At 41.6% G+C, this 22,963-nt stretch overlaps 1 protein-coding gene across 2 annotated transcripts in view; it reads right to left on the bottom strand.

Annotated features, from left to right (window-relative positions):
• Positions 1 to 22,963, bottom strand: part of cdk6 (cyclin dependent kinase 6) — a 152,339-nt gene that overhangs the window by 83,711 nt on the left and 45,665 nt on the right. For both annotated transcript variants that reach the window (XM_078421352.1, XM_078421349.1), the window contains exon 4: positions 9,414 to 9,581. In XM_078421352.1, coding sequence (XP_078277478.1) covers positions 9,414 to 9,581 — 168 coding nt within the window. The remainder of the gene's footprint in view (positions 1 to 9,413; positions 9,582 to 22,963) is intronic.

The following is a 22,963-nucleotide window of genomic DNA, read 5'->3' as shown; positions in this document are numbered from 1 at the left end:
CCTTTAACAAATTGAGTGGCCCCTATAGAGACTGAAATAATGTTTGAGATCAAGACAACCCATGCCCATGCAACACTGATCATAAGTTCATAAGTGATAGGAACAGAATTAGGCCATTCGGCCCATCAAGTCTACTCCGCCATTCAATCATGGCTCATCTATCTCTCCCTCCTAACCCCGTTCTCCTGCCTTCACCCCATAACCTCTGACACCCGTACTAATCAAGAATCTATCTATCTCTGCCTTAAATATATCCACTGACTGCCTCCACAGCCTTCTGTGGCAAAGAATTCCACAGATTCACCACCCTCTGACAAAATAAATTCCTCCTCATCTCCTTCCTATAAGAACATCCTTTAATTCTGAGGTTATGACCTCTAGTCCTAGACTCTCCCGCTAATGGAAACATCCTCTCCACATCCACTCTATCCAAGCCTTTCACTATTTTGTACGTTTCAATGAGGTCCCCCCTCATTCTTCCAAACTCCAGCAAGTACAGGCTCAGTGCCATTAACGCTCATCATATCTTAACCTACTCATTCTTGGGATCATTCTTGTAAACCTCCTCTGGACCCTCTCCAGAGCCAGCACACCCTTCCTCAGATATGGTGCCCAAAATTGCTCACAATATTCCAAATGCGGTCTGATCAGTGCCTTATTGAGCCTCAGCATTACATTCCTGTTTTTGTATACAAGCCCTGTTGAAATAAATGATAGGATTGCATTTGCTTTCTTTACTACAGATTCGACTTACAGATTAGATTTTGGGGAATTCTGCACGAGCACTCCCAAGTCCCTTTGCACCACCGATTTCTGGTTTCTCTCCCCATTTAGAAATTAATCTACACCTTTATTCCTATTACCAAAATGCATGACTCCACACTTTGCCACACTATATTCCATCTTCCACATCTCTACCCACTCTCCCAACCTGCCCAAGTCCTTCTGCAGAGTCCCTGCTTTCTCCACACTACCTGCCCCTCCACCTATTTTTGTATCATCCGCAAACTTGGCCACAAAGCCTTCAATCCCCTTGTCCAAATCATTCATATACAACGTGAAGAACAGCGGCCCCAGCACCGAGCCCTGCGGAACTCCGCTCGTCACTGGCAGCCAACCAGTAAAAGCCCCCTTTATTGCCACTCCTCGCCTTCTGCCATCCAGCCAACCTGTTATCCATGCTAGTATCTGCCCTATGATACCATGGGCTCTCATCTTCTTTAGCTGTCTCCCATGTGGCACCTTATCAAAGGCTTTCTGAAAATCTAGGTAAACAAGATCTACTGACTCTCCTTTGTCTGTCCTGCTATTTACTTCTTACTAACCACGTAATAGTACTTGGTGACGTCGGCAGTTATCTGGCGGATGTGGAATTGGGCTTCGGCTTGTTCAAACCACACTTGGGGCTGTGATGTCCAGAAAGTGGGCAGTTTGTGTGAAACTGTGTTCTGCTGATCTGGGTTGTCTCCTCCAGGCATGATGAAATCCAAAAGAGGTCGTTTTGGATCGTCGGGGTCACCACTGTAGAGGTTCACGTGTTGTATAAACACTCAGTTTAATATTTAAACGATACAGCTCAACAATTAGTGCAAGAAGGCAAGATGTTTGTTAACGTGTTGACTGTGAGGTGAAGACTAGCTCCGTCGTCCGCTGCACACCGCCAGCAGACCACCCAGGTCGGCATTGATTGGCCCAGATCACGCCAGGTACACGTGAGTGCTCGAGCTCGATGAACGATGGTTCGAGACCAAAGTGGCTCAACCCGCCACAAGAGGCTATTTGCAAGCCAGCAGTATGAATTGCACATACTGTCAGATTTGATTAAGAGGTGTTCAAGTGATAGGACCCTCAAAACATTTTTCTTTGAGAAATGCCTTCTGATTCAGGTATTCATGAATTAAATGATTAACTGGATCTTGTGAACTATGGATGCTGGAATCCTTTGTTTTTAGGTCTCTCCTTGACTCGACTCATCCCATACTCCTGTTTGCAATGGGTGGGTGGAGGGTCAGAATTTTACCAGGGGCACGGACTACCCAATAACAATCTGGGAGCAGTCATAAGGAGACACTATCTTAACATCAGGACTTTCTTGAAATATTACACATTCAGCAAGAAAATCTTGGAGGAGTTTTGTACTTAACTTCATCCTCAACATTGATGGTCTCCCAGTATCCACCTCACCTCACATCCGGAATCTTGGAATCATCCTTGATCAAACCCTCTCCTTCGACAAACACATCAAACACATCACAAAGACAGCCTTCTTCCACCTCAAAAACATTGCCCGTCTCCGTCCATCCCTCTCCTCCACAGCTGCAGAAACCCTCATCCACGCCTTCATCACCTCCCGTCTGGACTACTGCAACTGCCTCCTCTATGGCGCACCCTCAAAAATCATCAATAAACTTCAATACATTCAAAACTCCGCTGCCCGTCTACTCACACACACCTCGATCCGTGACCATATCACCCCCGTCCTTTATAAACTCCACTGGCTCCCCACCCCCCAGAGAATCCAGTACAAAATCCTCCTCATAACCTACAAAGCCCTCCATAACCTGGCCCCATCCTACCTGACCGACCTCCTCCACAGGCACACTCCCACCTGCACCCTCCGCTCTGCCGCTGCCAATCTCCTATCCCCCCACATCCGGACTAAACTCAGATCCTGGGGGGACAGGGCTTTCTCCATCGCTGCTCCCACCCTATGGAACTCACTACCCCAAACCGTTAGAGACTCCCCCACACTCACCACATTCAAAACATCGCTGAAGTCTCACCTGTTCAGCACTGCCTTCAACCACTGAAGGTCACCTCACCTACTGTCTCCTTTCTCTGTTCATTTATTTATTTACTTATTTATCTATTTATTAATTTCCCTATGTTCTCAAAATCTCTGTAAAGCGTCTTTGAGTATATGAAAAGCGCTATATAAATAAAATGTATTATTATTATTATTATTATTAACTTTCCCTGATCTAATTGGGGTTTTTTCCCCACTCCATGGACTTTCTATTTTGAAGTAGCATCATGGAAAATTCCTGTTACAACACTTTCCACTTCATCGGGTCTGTTACTGATGGTTGATAATATTCTGCCTATTAGACTGGCATGTTTATCATTGCAAAACACACCGTCTTATCTTTTTGTGTAATATCTGCAAATCCACCGGTAAAGCTGGTAAACACAACTTTATGGAAAATGGGCATTAACTGCTGCCTTCTCATTTCTCCACATGCGGTTGATTTTTGCCAGTTTCAAATAAGCATCTCATAATTATTCTTGCATCCTGACAGTACAAGAAAGAACATTTCTTTGTTTACACTACAGTTTAGAAGAGTTCTACTGAACTACTTCAGATTATGTCTGAGAATTACTCCCAAGGCTCTAAGAAGACGACTGTTGTGCTCCAGAGCAGCATAAATGTTGGCCTTCATAACAAGAGGAGTTGAGAAAAGGAACAAAGAGGTCCTTCTGCCGTTGTACAGGGCCCTAGTGAGACCGCACCTGGAATACTGTGTGTAGTTTTGGTCTCTAAATTTGAGGAAGGATATTCTTGCTATTGAGGGCGTGCAGTGTAGGTTTATTAGGTTAATTCCCGGAATGGCGGGACTGTCATATGTTGAAAGACTGGAGCGACTAGGCTTGTATACACTGGAATTTAGAAGCATCCTTCTAAAGGGGATCTTATCGAAACATATAAGATTATAAGGGGTTGGACACGTTAGAGGCAGGAAATATGTTCCCAATGTTGGGGGAGTCCAGAACCAGGGGCCACAGTTTAAGAATAAGGGGTAGGCCATTTAGAATGGAGATGAGGAAAACCTTTTTCAGTCAGAGAGTTGTAAATCTGTAGAATTCTCTGCCTCAGAAGGCAGTGGAGGCCAGTTCTCTGAATACATTCAAGATAGAGCTAGATAGAGCTCTTAAGGATAGCGGAGTCAGGGGGTATGGGGAGAAGGCAGGAACGGGGTACTGATTGAGAATGATCAGCCATGATCACATTGAATTGTGGTGCTGGCTCGAAAGGCCGAATGGCCTCCTCCTGCACCTATTGCCTATTGTCTATTGTCTAACATTGAAATCTCCAGGATTACTTCTTCCCTCCCAATCACCTTTTTGAAATATCAGCCCTTGACACTCATCAACTTCATTTGCAACAACAATGTCACTGGGAACAAAATCTTGAGGTTAACTCTTTCTTTTGCATGCCTGCCATAACATTGACAAGAAATCCCGAGTCATTTGGGACTTGGATTCAATTGAATACTGCTACACACCCGAGAAAATTTCCAACCATCGATTGTCAGTAAGTTGAAAGCTGTGGTGATCCTTTGCTGAGAAATGACAGTGAATGTAGTGAGTCATATGTCCGAATACACAGCTAGGATGCTAACTATGTCACAAGGTGAAGATGTTGTACAGAAAGAAGCCACACAGGCTGGCCAAAGTCCACCTGAAATGATGTCTGCTCTAAATGAAGCCCAAAGCTCCAGTCTGATACAGACACTTGTCTGGTATTCATCCTGAAACCAATTTCTCGCAAATTGTCATCCATCTTCCCTGCTTGAATCTCTATTTAAATCCCATCAACAGATTTTCACAAATATCTTTGTCATCTCTTATGACAGTGACAGTGACCACGATGCATCATTCTTCCTGCTCTCCTTCACCTCTCTGAAGCATTTCAGAAGGTCAACCAATGTTTTATCTTCATTGTCAACCTAAAGAAACCCATTCCTTTTGACTGTTGTTTCAACATCTCCAGTAAAGCCTTCTCTGTCCACCCCCACACAATTTTCCAACACTATATCAGTTTCCTTCACCCACTCTGCTCCCTGGTTTACCCCTGAACTCCGCATGATGAAAACCCATGCCCGCCAACTTGAAAGACTCCGCAACAAAACAGGTCTCACAATTCACTCCCAAGCCTACAAAGACCACCTGCAGCAATACAAAGATGCCCTCTCCCGCGCCCACTCCACCTACTACTCTCAAATAATTCACTCTGGCTCCGGAAACCCAAAAGCACTCTTCTCTACAATAAACAAACTCCTCAGCCCCCTGGACACCATCTCCCAGTTATTCACAGTTGACAAATGCAACTCTTTCCTTTCATTCTTCCAAAGCAAAATAGACAGCATCTACAGCACCTTAACCACCAACGCACCTGTTCCCCTTCAAACCACCTGCTCCCCCTTATCCTGTCAACCCCTGCCTCAGTTCTCCCCAGTCTCCACCACCGACCTCTCTGACCTCTTCACAGGAATAAAAACTGCCACCTGCTCTCTGGACCCCATCCCCTCCAGCTTTGTCAAGGCCTGCCTTCCTGCTCTCTCTCCACTTATCACTGCAACAATAAACTCCTCCCTGTCCACTGGCATCGTCCCGCCATCCCTCAAAATCGCTGCTGTCACCCCCATTCTGAAAAAACCTGGACTCAACCCTGACACCCCAAACAACTTCAGACCAATCTCCAATCTACCCGTTCTGTCCAAAGTTTTGGAACGCGCTGTAGCTTCTCAACTCAAATACCACCTCTCTACCAATAACCTGTATGAAACTTTCCAATCCGGATTCCGCTCCAACCACAGTACTGAAACTGCGCTCCTCAAAATCACCAACGACCTTTTCCTCTCCTCTGACGCTGGCAACCTCAACATCCTCATCCTACTTGACCTCAGCGCCGCCTTTGACACCATAAATCACTCCATTCTCCTCACCCGACTTGAAACCTCCTTTAACATCACCGGCACAGCCCTATCCTGGATCAAATCTTACCTCTCCGACAGGCACCAGTTCATCTCCATTAACAACTGTAAATCCCCCACCGCTCCCCTCCCCCAAGGCTCAGTCCTTGGCCCCCTCCTCTTCATCCTCTACCTGTTCCCCCTTGGTCAATTAATCCGCCGTCATGGTCTCAACTTCCACTGCTTCGCCGATGATATCCAGCTCCTCATCTCCACCAAGTCAATCTCCACCACCACACACTCTACACTGACAAACTGCATCACTGAAATAAAATCTTGGCTTCAATCAAATTTCCTCAAACTCAATAGACAATAGACAATAGGTGCAGGAGTAGGCCATTCAGCCCTTCGAGCCAGCACCGCCATTCAATGCGATCATGGCTGATCACTCTCAATCAGTACCCCGTTCCTGCCTTCTCCCCATACCCCCTCACTCCGCTATCCTTAAGAGCTCTATCCAGCTCTCTCTTGAAAGCATCCAACGAACTGGCCTCCACTGCCTTCTGAGGCAGAGAATTCCACACCTTCACCACTCTCTGACTGAAAAAGTTCTTCCTCATCTCCGTTCTAAATGGCCTACCCCTTATTCTTAAACTGTGGCCTCTTGTTCTGGACTCCCCCAACATTGGGAACATGTTTCCTGCCTCTAATGTGTCCAATCCCCTAATTATCTTATATGTTTCAATAAGATCCCCCCTCATCCTTCTAAATTCCAGTGTATACAAGCCCAATCGCTCCAGCCTTTCAACATACGACAGTCCCGCCATTCCGGGAATTAACCTAGTGAACCTACGCTGCACGCCCTCCATAGCAAGAATATCCTTCCTCAAATTTGGAGACCAAAACTGCACACAGTACTCCAGGTGCGGTCTCACCAGGGCCCGGTACAACTGTAGAAGGACCTCTTTGCTCCTATACTCAACTCCTCTTGTTATGAAGGCCAACATTCCATTGGCTTTCTTCACTGCCTGCTGTACCTGCATGCTTCCTTTTATTGACTGATGCACTAGGACACCCAGATCTCGTTGAACTCCCCCTCCTCCTAACTTGACACCATTCAGATAATAATCTGCCTTTCTATTCTTACTTCCAAAGTGAATAACCTCACACTTATCTACATTAAACTGCATCTGCCATGTATCCGCCCACTCACACAACCTGTCCAAGTCACCCTGCAGCCTTATTGCATCTTCCTCACAATTCACACTACCCCCCAGCTTAGTATCATCTGCAAATTTGCTAATGGTACTTTTAATCCCTTCGTCTAACTGCAACTGCAACTGCAACAAATCCGAAATCATCATCATTGGTCCAAAAACGCTCACCAAATCCACCCAAAACTTCATCCTCAATATTGATGGTCTCCCAGTATCCACCTCCCCTCACATCCGGAATCTTGGAATCATCTTTGATCAAACCCTCTCCTTCGACAAACACATCAAACACATCACCAAGACAGCCTTCTTCCACCTCAAAAACATCGCCCGTCTCCGTCCATCCCTCTCCTCCACAGCTGCAGAAACCCTCATCCACGCCTTCATCACCTCCCGTCTGGACTACTGCAACAGCCTCCTCTATGGCTCACCCTCAAAAATCATCAGTAAACCAATACATTCAAAACTCTGCTGCCCGTCTACTCACCCACTCCCCGATCCGTGACCATATCACCCCCGTCCTTTACAAGCTCCACTGGCTCCCCATCCCCCAGAGAATCCAGTACAAAATCCTCCTCATGACCTACAAAGCCCTCCATAACCTGGCCCCATCCTACCTGACTGACCTCCTCCACAGGCACACTCCCACCTGCACCCTCTGTGGGCTGCCAACCTCCTGTCCCCCCCCATCCGGACCAAACTCAGATCCTGGGGGGACAGGGCTTTCTCCATCGCTGCTCCCACCCTCTGGAACTCACTACCCCAAACCGTCAGAGACTCCTCCTCACTCACCACATTCAAAACATCACTGAAGTCTCACCTGTTCAGCACTGCCTTCAACCACTGACCGTCACCTCACCTTCTGTCTCCTTTTTCTGTTCGTTTACTTATTTATCTATTTATTTTCTTCTCTATGTTCTAGTAATCCCTGTAAAGCGTCTTTGAGTGTTTGAAAAGCGCTATATAAATGTAATGCATTATTATTATTATTATTATTATATCGAAGGTACCCTGCCATCTTTTTTCTCGTCTTTTCTGTACATGAAGGTTCTGGCCCCACATTTAGATGACACGTACCTCATTGAAAAGCAGAATGACCATAGGTTAAACTATCATTAGGTCAACGACTCATTACCCTGTATATACTGACCTACAGAGGCTCATAGTCCTAATAGCCCACCAAATGTTATATTCGCTTCCCCTATGTTTAAATCAGTTAATGGCTGAGCCTGCCACACTGAATTCAGTGTCCTGACCCTGCACTCTTGTAAACATCAGCTGTGTTTTCCCTCCCATTCCTCTCCCTATCATTCCTTCACTCTATCAACTACAGTTGTGCCTTCAGACATCTAACTCTGGAATTTAATTTCTAAACCCCTCAGCCTCTCTACCTTTCCCTACATCTTTGAAACCTCTTCAAAATACACTTTTTTGAGAAAGGTTCCTTTTCTAATATGACGAACATTTATTTGTTTTAATTAAAGTCTTAGAGCCTAACAATACAAGTCGCAACAGGAGTGGAGAATTTTTCTGCTGGTACCTGCTCCATTGTTTACTAAGATTGTAGCTGATCGTTTATCTCTGTGCCATTTTGCTTTTCGATCTCCATATCCCTTAATTCTCCTCATATCTAAACATTATTGATAATGGAAATCTTCACATGTTGCTGTACTGAAAATATTATATGAATGTAAATTGCTTTCTATCATTGTCTTAATTTTAACAGAAATAAATCAATACACATTTGCCGAAAAAGAATATTATGGAAATTGAATGGCATCAATTCAACTTCATCAATTCATTAGTTTTCTTTAAACTTTTGTAAAACTGTTTTGCCTATTTCACTTATTTTAGAAATATAAGCTAGAAAATAAACCTTGTAATGTTACTTTACAATGCACATTTCTTTTCTCTGCCTTTTATGATGAACAAATGGTTTAACACCTCCAACAGTAAAGAAAGGAATTTGTTTTGAATGCATCAAACATAAAAAACACATTGCCCACAATCATTTCCACACCATATATATTGTGAAAATAGTACAATTAACAAATGCTAGACAGAAAATACCTTCAAAGTGAAGAAATCTAATTAAAATCTTGTTAAAATATTCACACATTTATGAAAGAAAATTGGGGTTGCATCCACCATTTTATGAAATCGGGTTTACCATCGTATATAATTCCGCTAAGAATTTGGGGAATTTGGTTTTATATGGTTCTTTATCAATTATTCTCAGCAAGGAAAGGGACAATCATACAATCATGAATATTTGATAAGTGATTACAAATTGATCAGATTGACAAAGCATAAAATTGATCTGATTATGTTTAGATAAATGGAATTGAGATCCTTTGAATAACTGTTGTCAAACAGCTGATTTTATCCTTCAGAATGAACATAACCTTTTTTTTCTCCCCAATTGAAATCTTGTAAGATAGAGTATTAATGACTTCCTATCGGTTGCGAATTTCTGCATTCTCATAAAAATCATTTAGGAACTTACCACAGAGGTAAGTGCCATCTGGAAACTATAGATGCGAGCCAAGCCAAAATCAGCTAGCTTGATTTGGCCACTGCTGGTTACAAGTATATTCTGAGGCTTCAAGTCTCGATGAACCACACGGTGTGAATGGAGGAAGTCTAATCCTCGGAGCAGCTGAAACATCATATCCTATGTAAAAAGTAAAGGAAAACAAACTGCATAAAGATCATTTCAGAAATATTATTCACGCTAAACTTTTGGTTTAAAAATGTATAAACACAGAGCTTAACATTTTATGTTTGCAACGTCTCCCTGTATAAGTATTTTATATTACCTTTAATGTTCAACATCACGGCATAGAATGGTTTATTAAACTGCAACAAACAGGTTTGGAATGACAACATGTGTCTTAAATTATGACCTTACAGCACACAGTCAAATTAGTACAATGTAACTTGTAGTGTTCCCCGGGCACCTCCCAGAGGCTTCATTTTATTCAGTGCAAATACTACATTAGCAGCACTCTTATCTCTGAATCAGAAAATGCTTGGTTCCAGTTCTAACAGTACCTAAACCCACTGCAGAAGAGGTATTAAACTGAGGCCCCTTCAATTGGATTGAATAGTCCTGTTTTGATGAAGAATTGGTATATGCCTGCTCCAGTGGACATTTACTTCTCTTACAAAGATACCTTTGGACAAAAAGCATTTAAAAACATTCAGAAAGCTTCCACAAATGCAAGCCTTCCTTTCTTTGTACCAATAGGTGTAATGAGTGGAGTCGTACACATGTCGTAATGCAACACACATTTATTACAGTCCACTTACAGCATAGATCTGCGAGACTTCACAGCGGCTAACAGCTACTACAACTGCCCTACGTAAGCAAGCTCTTGGTAATATATATCGCATATTAGGCGGAGCAACTACAAACAAGCGCTACAATTGGTTAGTAGGAAATAACCAACCTACATCTTTCCTTGTAGAAACAAATAAGCATAGATACATGGAAACATGGTGGCTAAACACTATAGTAGCCGAAACGTTAATATCGCATATGGGGAAGTATAAATGGTTACACAAAATCGCTGTATCTAATGGGTGGCCTGCGGTACGAATCCGCATCTCCTCCCTTCACGGGTGACGTGAATGGGGAGGGGACCAGGGGTGTGACTGGGGACGGCACCGGAGCTCCATCGGGTGTAGGTGGTGAAGTAGTCGAGTTGGGCGCCGTACGCCGTGGAGAGGCGGCGGGGGACCCAGTCTCCGGTAGTGGAGCAACTGGCCCGGTAGTGGGAGGGTATGCAAAATGTGAGACCTCTGGATGTGGAGTTGCAGGATGCGGTTCCTTCACTGGAAGGAGATGTTGACGGTTGCGTCTGTAAATGGCTCCGTCCACGCTCGAAAAGGCGCCAGCGTTCAGCAATATCAAAGATCAGAGGACTAGTTTGCCATGATAGAGTTAACAGGCACATAAAACAAATGTAAAAAAACAAAACCCGATAAACATGAACGGAGTAGGTAAGATCCCCTCTGATGTCCGAGTGGAGGCGTGGGTTCGTATCCCACTTCTGACACCATGTAATGAGTGGAGTCGTACACACGTCGTAATGCAACACACATTTATTACAGTCCACTTACAGCATTGATCTGCGAGACTTCACAGCGACTAACAGCTACTCCAACTGCCCTACGTAAGCAAGCTCTTGGTAATATATATCGCATATTAGGCGGAGCAACTACTAACAGGCACTACAATTGGTTAGTAGGAAATAACCAATCTACAATAGGCAAGTTGGATGAAGGAATAGAATCACATAACTATGGCAGAACAGTAAATTGTGAAAGTGCAAAACTGTTTTACACTCATTGAATCTATAGAAATGTCATGATGTAAATTTGATTCTGGAAAGGATTAAAGAACTTTCTTAATAGTGATAAACTTAGGAACTTCGAAGGAATAGAAATAGAAACATGTGCAAGACTCACAAAAATCACTATTTAGGTACAAAATACAATTGAAATAGGCAAATTATGAGGTAATTAGTCTGCATAGATAAGCTGTAAATCAACATGGAATGCTAATTTGACATTAATGCAGCCACATTGGAACACGGTGCTCCACTTATCATCCTTTTTAAAAAAATCAGTTGCAACTAGGCAGGCATTCAGCAACTGAAACAACTCCACCAGGTCTATTTAAAGTGACAATCAACTGCTTGTTGATTAGGTTCTACAAGCATCTGAGGCTTTCCAAAGTTGCTGAAGTCTAAGGGGAATGGTATAAAAGGTACCAATAAAATGCATTCTGACTTCAAAGTTTTGCACAGACCAGGTGCTCATATATGCATTAATTGAGACTCATCTTGAATGAAGCATGGTTGAAAATGATCAGAGGCCAGAAAGAGCAGGACAAACTGGTAGAAGAGGAGAACATGTATGCTCAGTGACCAATTTTCTTTCTTTATGCATTGCAAGCAACAGTGTGTGCAATGTATGGCTTCCAAAAGGAAGTCCTCACTGAAATATGCCATCTACCCCATACATAATGAGGCTTTCTTTAAGCGTGCAGGCTTGCTAATAGTAGGTTGGTTTTAAGTGATATTACAAAAAAGACACAAAGTGCTGGAGTAACTCAGCAGGTCAGGCAGAATCTCTGGAGAACATAGACAGGCGATGTTTCGGGTCAAAACCCTCCATCAGAGTTTTAACTGCTGGTAGCTGCTCACAATGACAGGTCTCTTGTGTAAGAAGGAACTGCAGATGCTGGTTTAAACTGAAGATAGACACAAAAAGCTGGAATAACTCAGCGGGCCAGGCATCATCTCTGGCGAGAAGGAATGGGTGACATTTCGGGTCGAAGAAGGGTCTCAAACCGAAACATCACCCATTCCTTCTCTCCAGAGATGTTGCCTTTCCTGCTGAGTTACTCCAGCTTTTTATGTCTATTACAGATCTCCTACTGTGTCGTGCAACCACTCAACTATGTGATTAGTGCTCACTATTAATCCACTCAAATAAGGCAGCAAATAGCTCATGTTATTCCTGCAGCAGAAGCAACCATACAGTATGTGTTAATCTTGCACCACCATCTACAGGCTTGTGTTTTGAAGTCTTATCAAATTCACAATACACAGTTCAGAATCCTAATGTTACAGCCCTGTGTTATCTCTCTAAAAATTGGACAGTGTGGGACGTCCCTTGAAGCCACAATACTGGGATCATTTTTGGGACTGACTTGAAGTTCTCAAGATATTTAACTGAATACTGCAAAGAAATATTAATTTAATCAATCTACTCTCAGGCCAAACTTTGACGGTGAAGCAAACAAAAGAGAAGCGGAAGAGAAGGAAAGTGGATTGCAAATTTTCTGGCTGGTTTCCAAATAATAGAAGCATAGTTATGGAGCAGGACACTTGTTTGAGCCTGAGTGTGCAGGTACTTTCCGTTTTGCCACAAAGTGAAAACCATCCAAAAAGATTTGCTTGTCTCGTGACTCACACCAGAACATCAGCCTTGATCAGCCTCCATTGACTGTCTGCACTCAAAACTGTTTTTCTCCTTGATTGTGCTTTCAACCCCTTCCAAATCCTTCTCCTCTCTCTCACTCCCTCTCTCTCTCTCTCTCTCTGTGCTCACTCATTATCCATTGCACAGCAAAGTACTGTGTATGTTTTTGATGAACATAGTGAGCACCATACGAATGTAAATTGTTGTTGTTATAACTGCTGTCAAGTTTCAACATCTTGGGTAAATTGCTTAATTCACGGCCACACAATCTACTGCCAATCTAATACTATAAATCACTCATCTCGTTCAGTGAAAGAACCACAGCTGCCAGAAGCTCTTTCTTCTGTGTAACCTTTATGTAGGGAATTAAACTCAAACCTTGTAGGAGCACATAATAGATTTATAGGGAAATGTCTCAAAGAAAGGGAGCCTTCTCAGTGTTGATCAACCCTAATCTGACCTGATTGCAAGCTGCTAATATTTGATCTACGGTCATTAGGACAGGGAAGTGCTCATGGAATGAAAGGCTTACGTTTATATAGAGAATATTTATTTTCAATATTAATGATCTGTTTTTAGTTTTATAAATTAGCTTTTTTTTTTGTCCAGCTATTAATCAACAACATTTAAGTATTGCATATAAAACCCAGAGGTTCTAATTATATAAAACATAGATAACACTCTGGGCAGCAATGGTTGAATAAAAGCTTGGTGTGATTTTTTGTAATCAATTATTTTTGAAGGATTTATGGGATAGAAACAAACCATTTACATTTTTCTTTTAAGTGCAATTAATAGTAATATAATAAGGGCTAAATAAAATAGCTGGTAAAAGGGGTGTGAGGATTCATGCAGTGTAATGAACTCATGCCTACCGCATCTGTTGCAGGCAAAATGCCAACTTTAAGTTGGTTGCTAATGACTGAATGCAATTTCAGCACTAACTTTGCTGCAGAGCGGCACTTCTCACCATTTAAAGTGGTGTGAATCAATTGCAGCAAGGCTGCACCTCCTAAAGGGGAGAAGGACAATGGGTACAGCAAATATTGGGAGTCAATTTGTGAATTTGTGGAAGTCTCTGCCACAGAAGGCAGTGGAGGCCAATTCACTGGATGAATTTAAAAGAGTTAGTTAGAGCTCTAGGGGCTAGCAGAATCATGGGATATGGGGGGAAGGCAGGCACGGGTTACTGATTGTGGATGATCAGCTATGATCACAAGGAATGGCGGTGCTGGCTCGAAGGGCCAAATGGCCACCTCCTGCACCTATTTTCTATGTTTCTATGTTTCAACTTGGGTCATTTTGTGGCCCAGAAGTCGAGAGAGCATTGGTTCTCATTTATCGGAGACCTAAATACAAGATGTGAAGAGCAGAAGAAAACCCTGGTGGGCAGAAGAAAACATCGTGGACTTGATCAATGTTATGAATAGATTTTCAAGTGCGACATCTTACCAACTGCACGAACAGCCTCGTCTACTGCTTAACTTTGCACACACTCCCACCAACAATCTCAATCAACCAGAACAAACATGGGTCTGACAAAGGGTCTTTGGCCTGAAACATTACACTCTCTTTCTCTTTCCATTGATGCTGTGTAACCTAATATTTAAAATCCAATATACATAAGTTCAATGATTCAATGATACTTTATTGTCACATGTGCCTAGACAGTAAAATTCTTTGTTCTGCAAACAATACGCAAAGTACACAAAGAATCGCCATGTTTCTGGCGCCGACAATTTACAAAAGTACTCATCAGAGACATGTTGGTCCCTCGTCATTCTCAGCCCCCCCTCTGTGACTCTCTTTTTTTCTCGATGGCGCTGCCCAACCACTCTCTTCGCATCCCACTTTAAAAACACTCACTCTACAACACGTAGCAATCATTCAGTGGGAAAACAGGCCTTTCTAGTTGACCAAGTCTGTACCGACCATCAACCACCCATTTACACTAATCCTACATTAATTTCCCAAACATTCTCATAGCCTCCCCAAAATACACAGAAGACAGTGTACTTTTATATATTGAAGTAAGCTTGCAGGCATTATGTACTAAAAAAAATGGTGACAAATTTGTAAGGTTTCAAGTCATTGATTCCTGGAAACAGATGTAAATTTTTTTTTAAAAGTACCTTAAACTAAACTGCCATTCATACAGATTATAAATTATGATTGAATACATTTTTAAAGCCAAAATAAATTCTGGAGTTTCTGATGATGTGTATGAAGTCGATAAGTATCAGTTTATAATGTCATCTGAAAGATTTGATTATTCTGCTTATAATCTATGAGTTAAAATATTTTTTTGAAATTGAGTGGGCTATTCCCAGAACTTAACAGAGTGTATGCTTGCAAAGCATTAGCTATTAAAATTAGTAGATTTTACTTTCTTAAGCTATTAAAATTCTTTAATTATGGTGTTGACAGAATATTAGGTATCAAAATACCAGTTCAAACAGACAAATGCTTACTTAATTTGCTATGTGAAACAACTTCTGAACAAAGCCTTACCAAGTCCATTTGCAATGTTGCTGTTCATTCTTAAATAGTAGCTACAACTGAATTCATATTTCGAAATAACGCGTAACATGTAGAAAACGATATTCTAGCTGGCTGGCTGGCTGGGCTGAAACGTATTCAGCATCACCTGTGCGAGACCACACTAAAAAAAAAGTCAGGGGGATCAGTTGACCTCTACTTATCTACACGGTAGAGATTTTTGAACAGCTCAGCCAGAATCATACAGAACAAAAACAGCCTTTCAGCCCACCAACCCTCATGTACTGAGGTACAGTGAAAAGCTTTTGTGTGCTATCCATCAAAGGAAAGACTATACATGAATACAATCAAGCCAATTACAGTGTACAGATGAAGGATAAAGGGAATAGCGTTTAGTGCAAGATGAAACATTGGTCCAATAAAGTTTGATTAAAGATTGTTCAAAGGTCTTCAAAGAGGTAGATGGGTGGTCAGGATACCATTCTAACTGATAAAATGACCACTCAGTTGACTGATAACAGCTGGGAAGAAACTGCACCTAAATCTGAAGGTATGCATTTTCACACTTCTGTAACTCTTGCCTGATGGGAGACGGTAAAAGAGGGAGTGCCCAGGGTGAGACTGGTCCTTGATTAAGCTGACGGCCTTCCAGAGGCAGCATGAAGTGTAGAAGGAGTCAATGGAAGAGAGGTTAGTTTGTGTGATGGTCTGGGTTACGTCTACAACTCTCTACAATGTCTAGGATGGAGCTGTTCCCAAAGCAGGCTATGATGCCTGTTGTTGGGTGCATGCTGAACTTCCTTAGCCTTCTAAGGAAGTAGAGGCAGGTGTGCTTTCTTGGCAATATCTTTGATGTGGTGTCCAGGACAATTTGAATGTGATATTTATTCCTATTGAAGCTTTTGACCATCTCTACTTTGGCGCCATCAATGTATACCGACCTGGGTATGTGTCCTGCTTCACTTCCTGAAGTCAATCACAATCTCCTTTGTCTTGCTAACATTGAGGGAGACGTTGTTGTCTTGGCATCATGCTACAAAGTTACCAATTTCCTTCCTGTACTCCATCTCGTCATTATTCAAATTTGCGGGAAGGAACTGCAGATGCTGGTTTAAACCGAAGATAGACACAAAGTACTAGAGTAACTCAGCGGGAAAGGCTGCATCTCTGGAGAGATGGAAGAAGAGTCTCGACCCGAAACGAGAATGTGAATTATGTGAATTGTGAATTCTCCTGAAGAAGGGTCTCGACCCAAGACGTCACGCATTCCATCTCTCCAGTGATGCTGCCTGATCCGCTGAGTTACTCCAGCACTTTGTGTCTATCTTCGTCATTATTCAATATCCACCGCACTACGGTGGTGTAGTCTGCAAACTTGTAGACTGAGTTGTATTGGTATTTGGCTGCACAGTTACGTGTGTAGGGTGCTGCTGAGAACACATCCTTGTGGGGCACCAGTGTTGTGAATGATTGTAGAGGATGATTTGTCACCTATCCTCTGATTGTGGTCTGTTGGTCAGGAAATTAAGGATCCAGTTGCAGAGGGGAGTGCTGACTCCAAGTTCCACGACTTTCACATGTAATCTGACATGAATCCCATTTTATTCACCCCACACTCCTTTCAATTCTCCCTCTCTCCCCTGCCAAGATTCCACCACTCACATCCACATTAGATATATAGATATGTGAATGAGACTTACTAAAAGAATGCAGGGTCTACTCAAGACCACGCCTCCTGTTCGAGATGGCAGAAATGGCAGCATTAATATGATATGAAACAATTTGCAGTTTAAACTTTCCACTATCTCACCTTTCTCTTTATAGCAGCTGCATCAGCAAACAACAAAACTACTGAAAAGAATACACGATTGTGTTCTACTAATCTCCCCTCTGGGAGATGAAACATGTGTTCCTTGTATTGAAGCTTGTCCTTTATAAGTGTTGGCCTGGATTAGTTAGTGGTACGTTCATTTCAGTTGTGCTGTGCCAGTTCCAACTCTATTTGAGGATATAAATGTGGCCAAGAGTGCTGGCGATGCTGGCTTTAAATATGATGCTAAAACAAGGTCTTGTCTGCTCAAGGAAGTGGAAAAGATTTCATGATACTCATAAAATCTCATTGCACAGATGGTTTGTTGTGCATTCACCAGCTGTTTAAAATGGCTTCTTGATCAGTGGCTCTGCAAATTGTTCTGATTTTAATTATTTATCAAATACATTTTGAAAATGACGATTGAATATGGCTCCTCTACCTTTTCTGGCAGTGCATGATGGACCATAACAATTTGCTCTTTTTGAATGAAATAGGGCCTTCCATCTAGATCCTTTTTAAATAGGCTATTTCAGCCCATAGAGCAGAGTGATCCCATTGCTCCACTTGTTTCCCTGTAATCCCGGTTTCCATCAACTCCCAACAGATCCTACTATTTATTCACCTACACATGAAGGGTAATCTGCTGTGACCTATTAACCTGCCTGCCCACTTGCATTTAGGACATGGGAGGGGGAGGGGAGAAATAGATGTAAGTCAAGGTGGGGTACAGGGGAGGAGAGGTGAGAAAGACAGGGTGGTGGGGAAAGAAGAGGGGAACCCTTTTTGTAAATCAGCATCTACAGGTTCTTGTTTCCTCTCCCCCCACACCCACTTCTACCTAGATTCCTTCCTCTAGCGTCACAATTCACAATTCTTCAATCTTTTTATCTCACACCTTCTGCCCTTTGTCTAACCATCTGCCTCTGAAACCCCCTCCTCACTTTATATACGTGTCCTGCCCTCCTCTCTTCCTGCTTTCTCTCCCTCCCTCACCCCCCACAATCACTATGAAGAAGGGTCCCAACCCAAAATGTCGCCCTTCCATGTTCTGCAGAGATGCTATCTGACCCGTTGAGGTCCACAATTAATAACACTTGAATGTGGGAGAGGAGAAAGAGATTCCACTGAGAATGTCTACTTGTTGTGATGAATAAAGACCTTATTGAAGATCTATCAGCTTCAATGTCTCCAGTGATTCAGTTCAGTCACAATAATTAATTAACAGGTATCTGGTAATTTATTTATATTATGCTGGCTATTGAAAAGTAAGGTTGTAAGATCTATTGTGCAGGACATCTATGTGAAAGTGTGGGCCCTTCATTTATCATCTCTTTCCCAAACCCTCCATCGTATACTCTGAGGTTTCTCCAGAAACTCCTGTTCCAGTGAGGAAAAAATGAGTTGTTATGTCATTAGGTGAGTCACTGGCAACAGGCAAACAGCAGCTCTGATTATGGGCCCACATTGACACATCAATGTCCATCACACTGCATGTTTTCATCATCAACATATCAACATACGTCCAGCACCCTTGCATTATTACACTATACAATTCACCCTGTTCCTTTTTAGGCCTTTATGTCAAAATATTTGGATTGTTTTGCACAACACCTCATGATTTACGACTAAGTTCACAAGAATACATCCTACTGTCACAGCACAATAGTGCAATGAATAAAGATATGACAAGTACAAGCTTCCAGCTATGGATACTGGTTCTGCAGCTGGCTGCAGTTCAGTGGTATATTCAGTGAAAGCATTGCTGTTTCTACTTTTGTTAATTTAAAAGACTACAGGTGAAAAGTTAAGCAAAGGTTACGACGTAGGTTGAAAATATTCAAGAGAAATGCTGAAGCTCAAATATAATCATTGCATGACACTACACTCGCCTCAAGATGATAGTAAAGAGTAAAGTGCTGAAAGAGGTAAAGGGTCAGGAATTCTTTCATGTAGTGTAAAGTTTGTTGGAGCTACCAATTCCACCTCAGGCAGACGGACACAAACCCGTGTAAGAATATTACACCATCAGAAAATAAATTGTGATTTTTTTAAAACAAAATTTGTTTGATTACACAAGATGACCTTGGAAGACAAATGAAAATATTAATAAGGTTACTAAATCTATGTAGCAAATATTCCATCCCTCAAAAACACCTCAATGTTATAACTTCAACATTGGTATCTATAAATGACTGACATTAGTTTGAGGGGTTGCAACTACCCTGCTACATTGCTGAGGCTGTAATCTGTGCCTCTGTCCTGAATGACATGTGCAGTACTTCATTCACTGATATCCAAATTATATTGATTTATTATTGTCACGTGAATCAGGAAAGAGTGAAAAAATGTTTGCAAACCTTTTATTATTATTAATGGTCTGACTACCCTCCCAGTTATTTATTAATATTAACTAGTTAGTTTAGTTTATTGTCACGTGTACCGAGGTACAGTGAAAAGCTTTTGTTGCGTGCATTCCAGTCAGTGGAAAGGCAATACATAATTACAATCTAGCCATTTACAGTGTGTAGTTACATGAAAAGGGAATAACATTTAGTGGAAGGTAAAGCCAGTAAAGTCCGATTAAGCATAGTCTGAGAGTCACCCATGATAGTAGTTCAGGACTGCTTTCTGGTTGTGGTAGGATGATTCAGTTGCTGGGAAGAAACTGTTCCTGAATCTGGAGGTGTGTGTTTTCACACTTCTATACCTTTTGCCTGATGGGAGATGGGAGAAGAGGGAGTGGCCAGGGCGCGACTCGTCCTTGATTATGCTGCTGGCCTTGCTGAGGCAGCGTGAGGTATAGAAGGAGTCAATGGATTGAAGGTTGGTTTATGCGATGGTCTGGGCTGCATCCACAGACACAGAAATGATAAAGTATGCCAAAACACCATCAGGCTTTATTTCAGTGGTTATATCAGTGGTGGTGCTGATCACTGTGCTGCTCATGTGAGGCTGAAGCATTATAGAATATAGAACAGCACTGCACAAGAACAGGTCTTTCAGCTCACGATGTCTGGGCCGAAAATGATTAACTGTGAACAATGAAGAGGCTATCCCATTGAAGAGGACTCCCTTCTACTTTGGATACATCAATGTCCACTCAGGATGCTTACTTTTAAACGAATGTTCTGGCTACATAAACTGCAGAATGCGATGAGAAAAATGCCGAATCAACACACAACTTCCACATGCAAAATAAAAAGACAATCTTCATGATTAAATTTATGGCCATAGCACCCTCTTGGGGCTTACGTGACATGACATCTGTAATCTGATCCAACTTCACTCATTTATCATATCATTCAAACTCCTTGAGTTTTGTACAGCTGCATCACATATTCCCAGCCATTGTTTATTCTTTAAGGAATTGCTGACAGAGCCCCGACTCTTCTCAGAAGATGGAAATATTCATTAGAAAAGAGTGTGAGCTAGCCAGTCAGGAAATAATTGTTCTGTCAGCAAGCACGGAAAAGAATTAATACTCAAGGGGGCAATGTTAAATAAAGTCCAACTTCGGGTCATCTCTTCCTCTGTGTGTTTATTACTATTTAAAACACTAGACTTTAAACAGGAAAGGATTATTAATACTATTATTCTTATAAACCTGAAGCCTCTGGCACTAGTGTGTTTCAGCCAGCTGACAGATTATGACAGAGATAAAAGAAATAAAAAAGGAGTGACCTTTAGTTAAATTCTAAACCATGGAATTAACTGTCCAAATGCTCAGTCTGCTTCATGTGAACAATGGCCAGCTTCTCATCAACAGATCCCAGGTCAGGTCGTCTGTGTTGTGGTAGTAAGAAGCCGTCTGTTCTAAGAAAGTTCATCACCATGATACTGAAACCAAAGGGAAGAATTATCTATAGAAACATTATTTAAGTTAATTGCCTGAGCATTCCTTTTCCAATTCAATTAGGATCAAATGTACCAATGGGATATTCATTTACTGTCATTAAAGTTATCAATATAAGTCCATCCATTCAATCTTAATAACCAGTCTCAAAACTTTGTTGTAACAACTTGCACTAATCACTTCTTCAGTTTAATTAATGATCACAAGGTCAATGGAAATAGCTGTGGAGACAACTGATTGCATGGTCAGAGAAGATTATTTTGTGGAAGGCACTGAAGAAAGGGAGACAGCAAACAAAGAGCAAAGAAAAGTGTACACAAATAAGGCCTGAATCAGGAGATCGACATTTGTTGTTAGGGGTAAGAGGGTACAGAATCAGAGAGGGGAGAGTTCATTTAAAATGACAACGAGGAATTTGAATTTAGTTTTTTTGAGAGTAAGCCATATTGAAGCCAGGAGCTAAAGGGGGACAGGATCAATCATGGGTTGAGTTGTGGGCAGTTGGGTTGTGGACAAGTTATAACATATACATAATATAACTGAGCACAGACTTTGGCTAATGCTGCTTCTCTCAGAGTTTCAATTAAAATTTAAAGGGCAAAGTGTACTGCAACGTTGCCTGCCATATAAATGTAATTAGGCGATATATTATATATATTCTCTACCTTCAAATGATGTTGTATAAATACAATATGATTATAGAAAACCAGTAAATTTGTCTTACTTTAATAAACAATTATTTGCAAATAAATATTTAAATAAAATAGCAAAATGGAATTTCATACAATATAGTTGTTACCAAAATTACAGTGTATGGTTTCAATTAATTAGCATGTTGTACATAGGATGTCCAGCAAACTGTACCACAAACACAAGTAGTCAAAGCACATCAATAAGCTGCATGCTTTTTGCATATTGTACGAAAACAGTAAAATATAGTAAAATATATTTACAATGACAATTCATTTCTGTTTTCTGTACAGAACTTTTGAAATGTGATCAATTGCAGGTGTTTTGGGAGGTGTGCTTAAATCCAATATCAAGAAATGAATATATCTTTACATGAAAATTACTGAGCTATTCTAAATAACAATAGGTAGGTTGGCTTTTTTTTAGCTCTTATCTGGATCTAAATGCACAAAAGAAAACAAGTACAGGGGCTCCCTGAGTTATGGATGACATGATTTACGGAAATCTGATTTAACGCAAATTCTCCCATATATTTTAAAGTTTTTTCAAGATAGCAGTATTCACATTGGTATATTATTGTCACATGTAGAGACACAATGAAAAGCTTTGTTTGCATGCTATCTAATCAAGTCATACCATACTTGAGTATAATCAAGCCAAACACAAGTACAGCAGGTAGTGCAAAGAGAAAAATACCTGAGTGCAGAGTATACCGTTGTAGTATTATAGCATCATAGAAAACGTGCATATAAAAAGTAAAAGTGCAAGCTCTGCAATGAGGTATGTTGGAAGATAGGGACTACACTGTAGTCAAGCCAGACATTAGCACAGATGCCCAAAGCTTGGTCAATGTAACAGTAGCTTACGGGAGGTCCTTTCGGTAGCCTGATAACAGCAGGAAAGCAGCTGTTCCTGAACCTCTCAAGCTTTTGTATCTTCTACCTGATGGGAGTGGGGAGAAGAGAGAATAACTGGGTGAAAATAGTCTTTGATTATTTTGTCTGCTTTCCCGAGGCAGCATAAAGTGCAGATGGAGTCAATGGGGAGTTGGTTTGTGTGATGGACTGGGCTACAACCACATTGCTCCGTAATTTCTACGGTTATGGGCATAGCAGTTGCCAAACCTAGCTGTGAAGCATCCTGAGAGGATACCTTCTATTAAAGTAATAAAATGTTGTGTTAAATTAATTAGACTGGATACAATATA

This window comes from Rhinoraja longicauda, chromosome 2 (assembly GCF_053455715.1).
Source record: "Rhinoraja longicauda isolate Sanriku21f chromosome 2, sRhiLon1.1, whole genome shotgun sequence".
Taxonomy (NCBI): Eukaryota; Metazoa; Chordata; class Chondrichthyes; order Rajiformes; family Arhynchobatidae; genus Rhinoraja; species Rhinoraja longicauda.
This window is presented reverse-complemented; position numbering and strand designations above follow the sequence as displayed.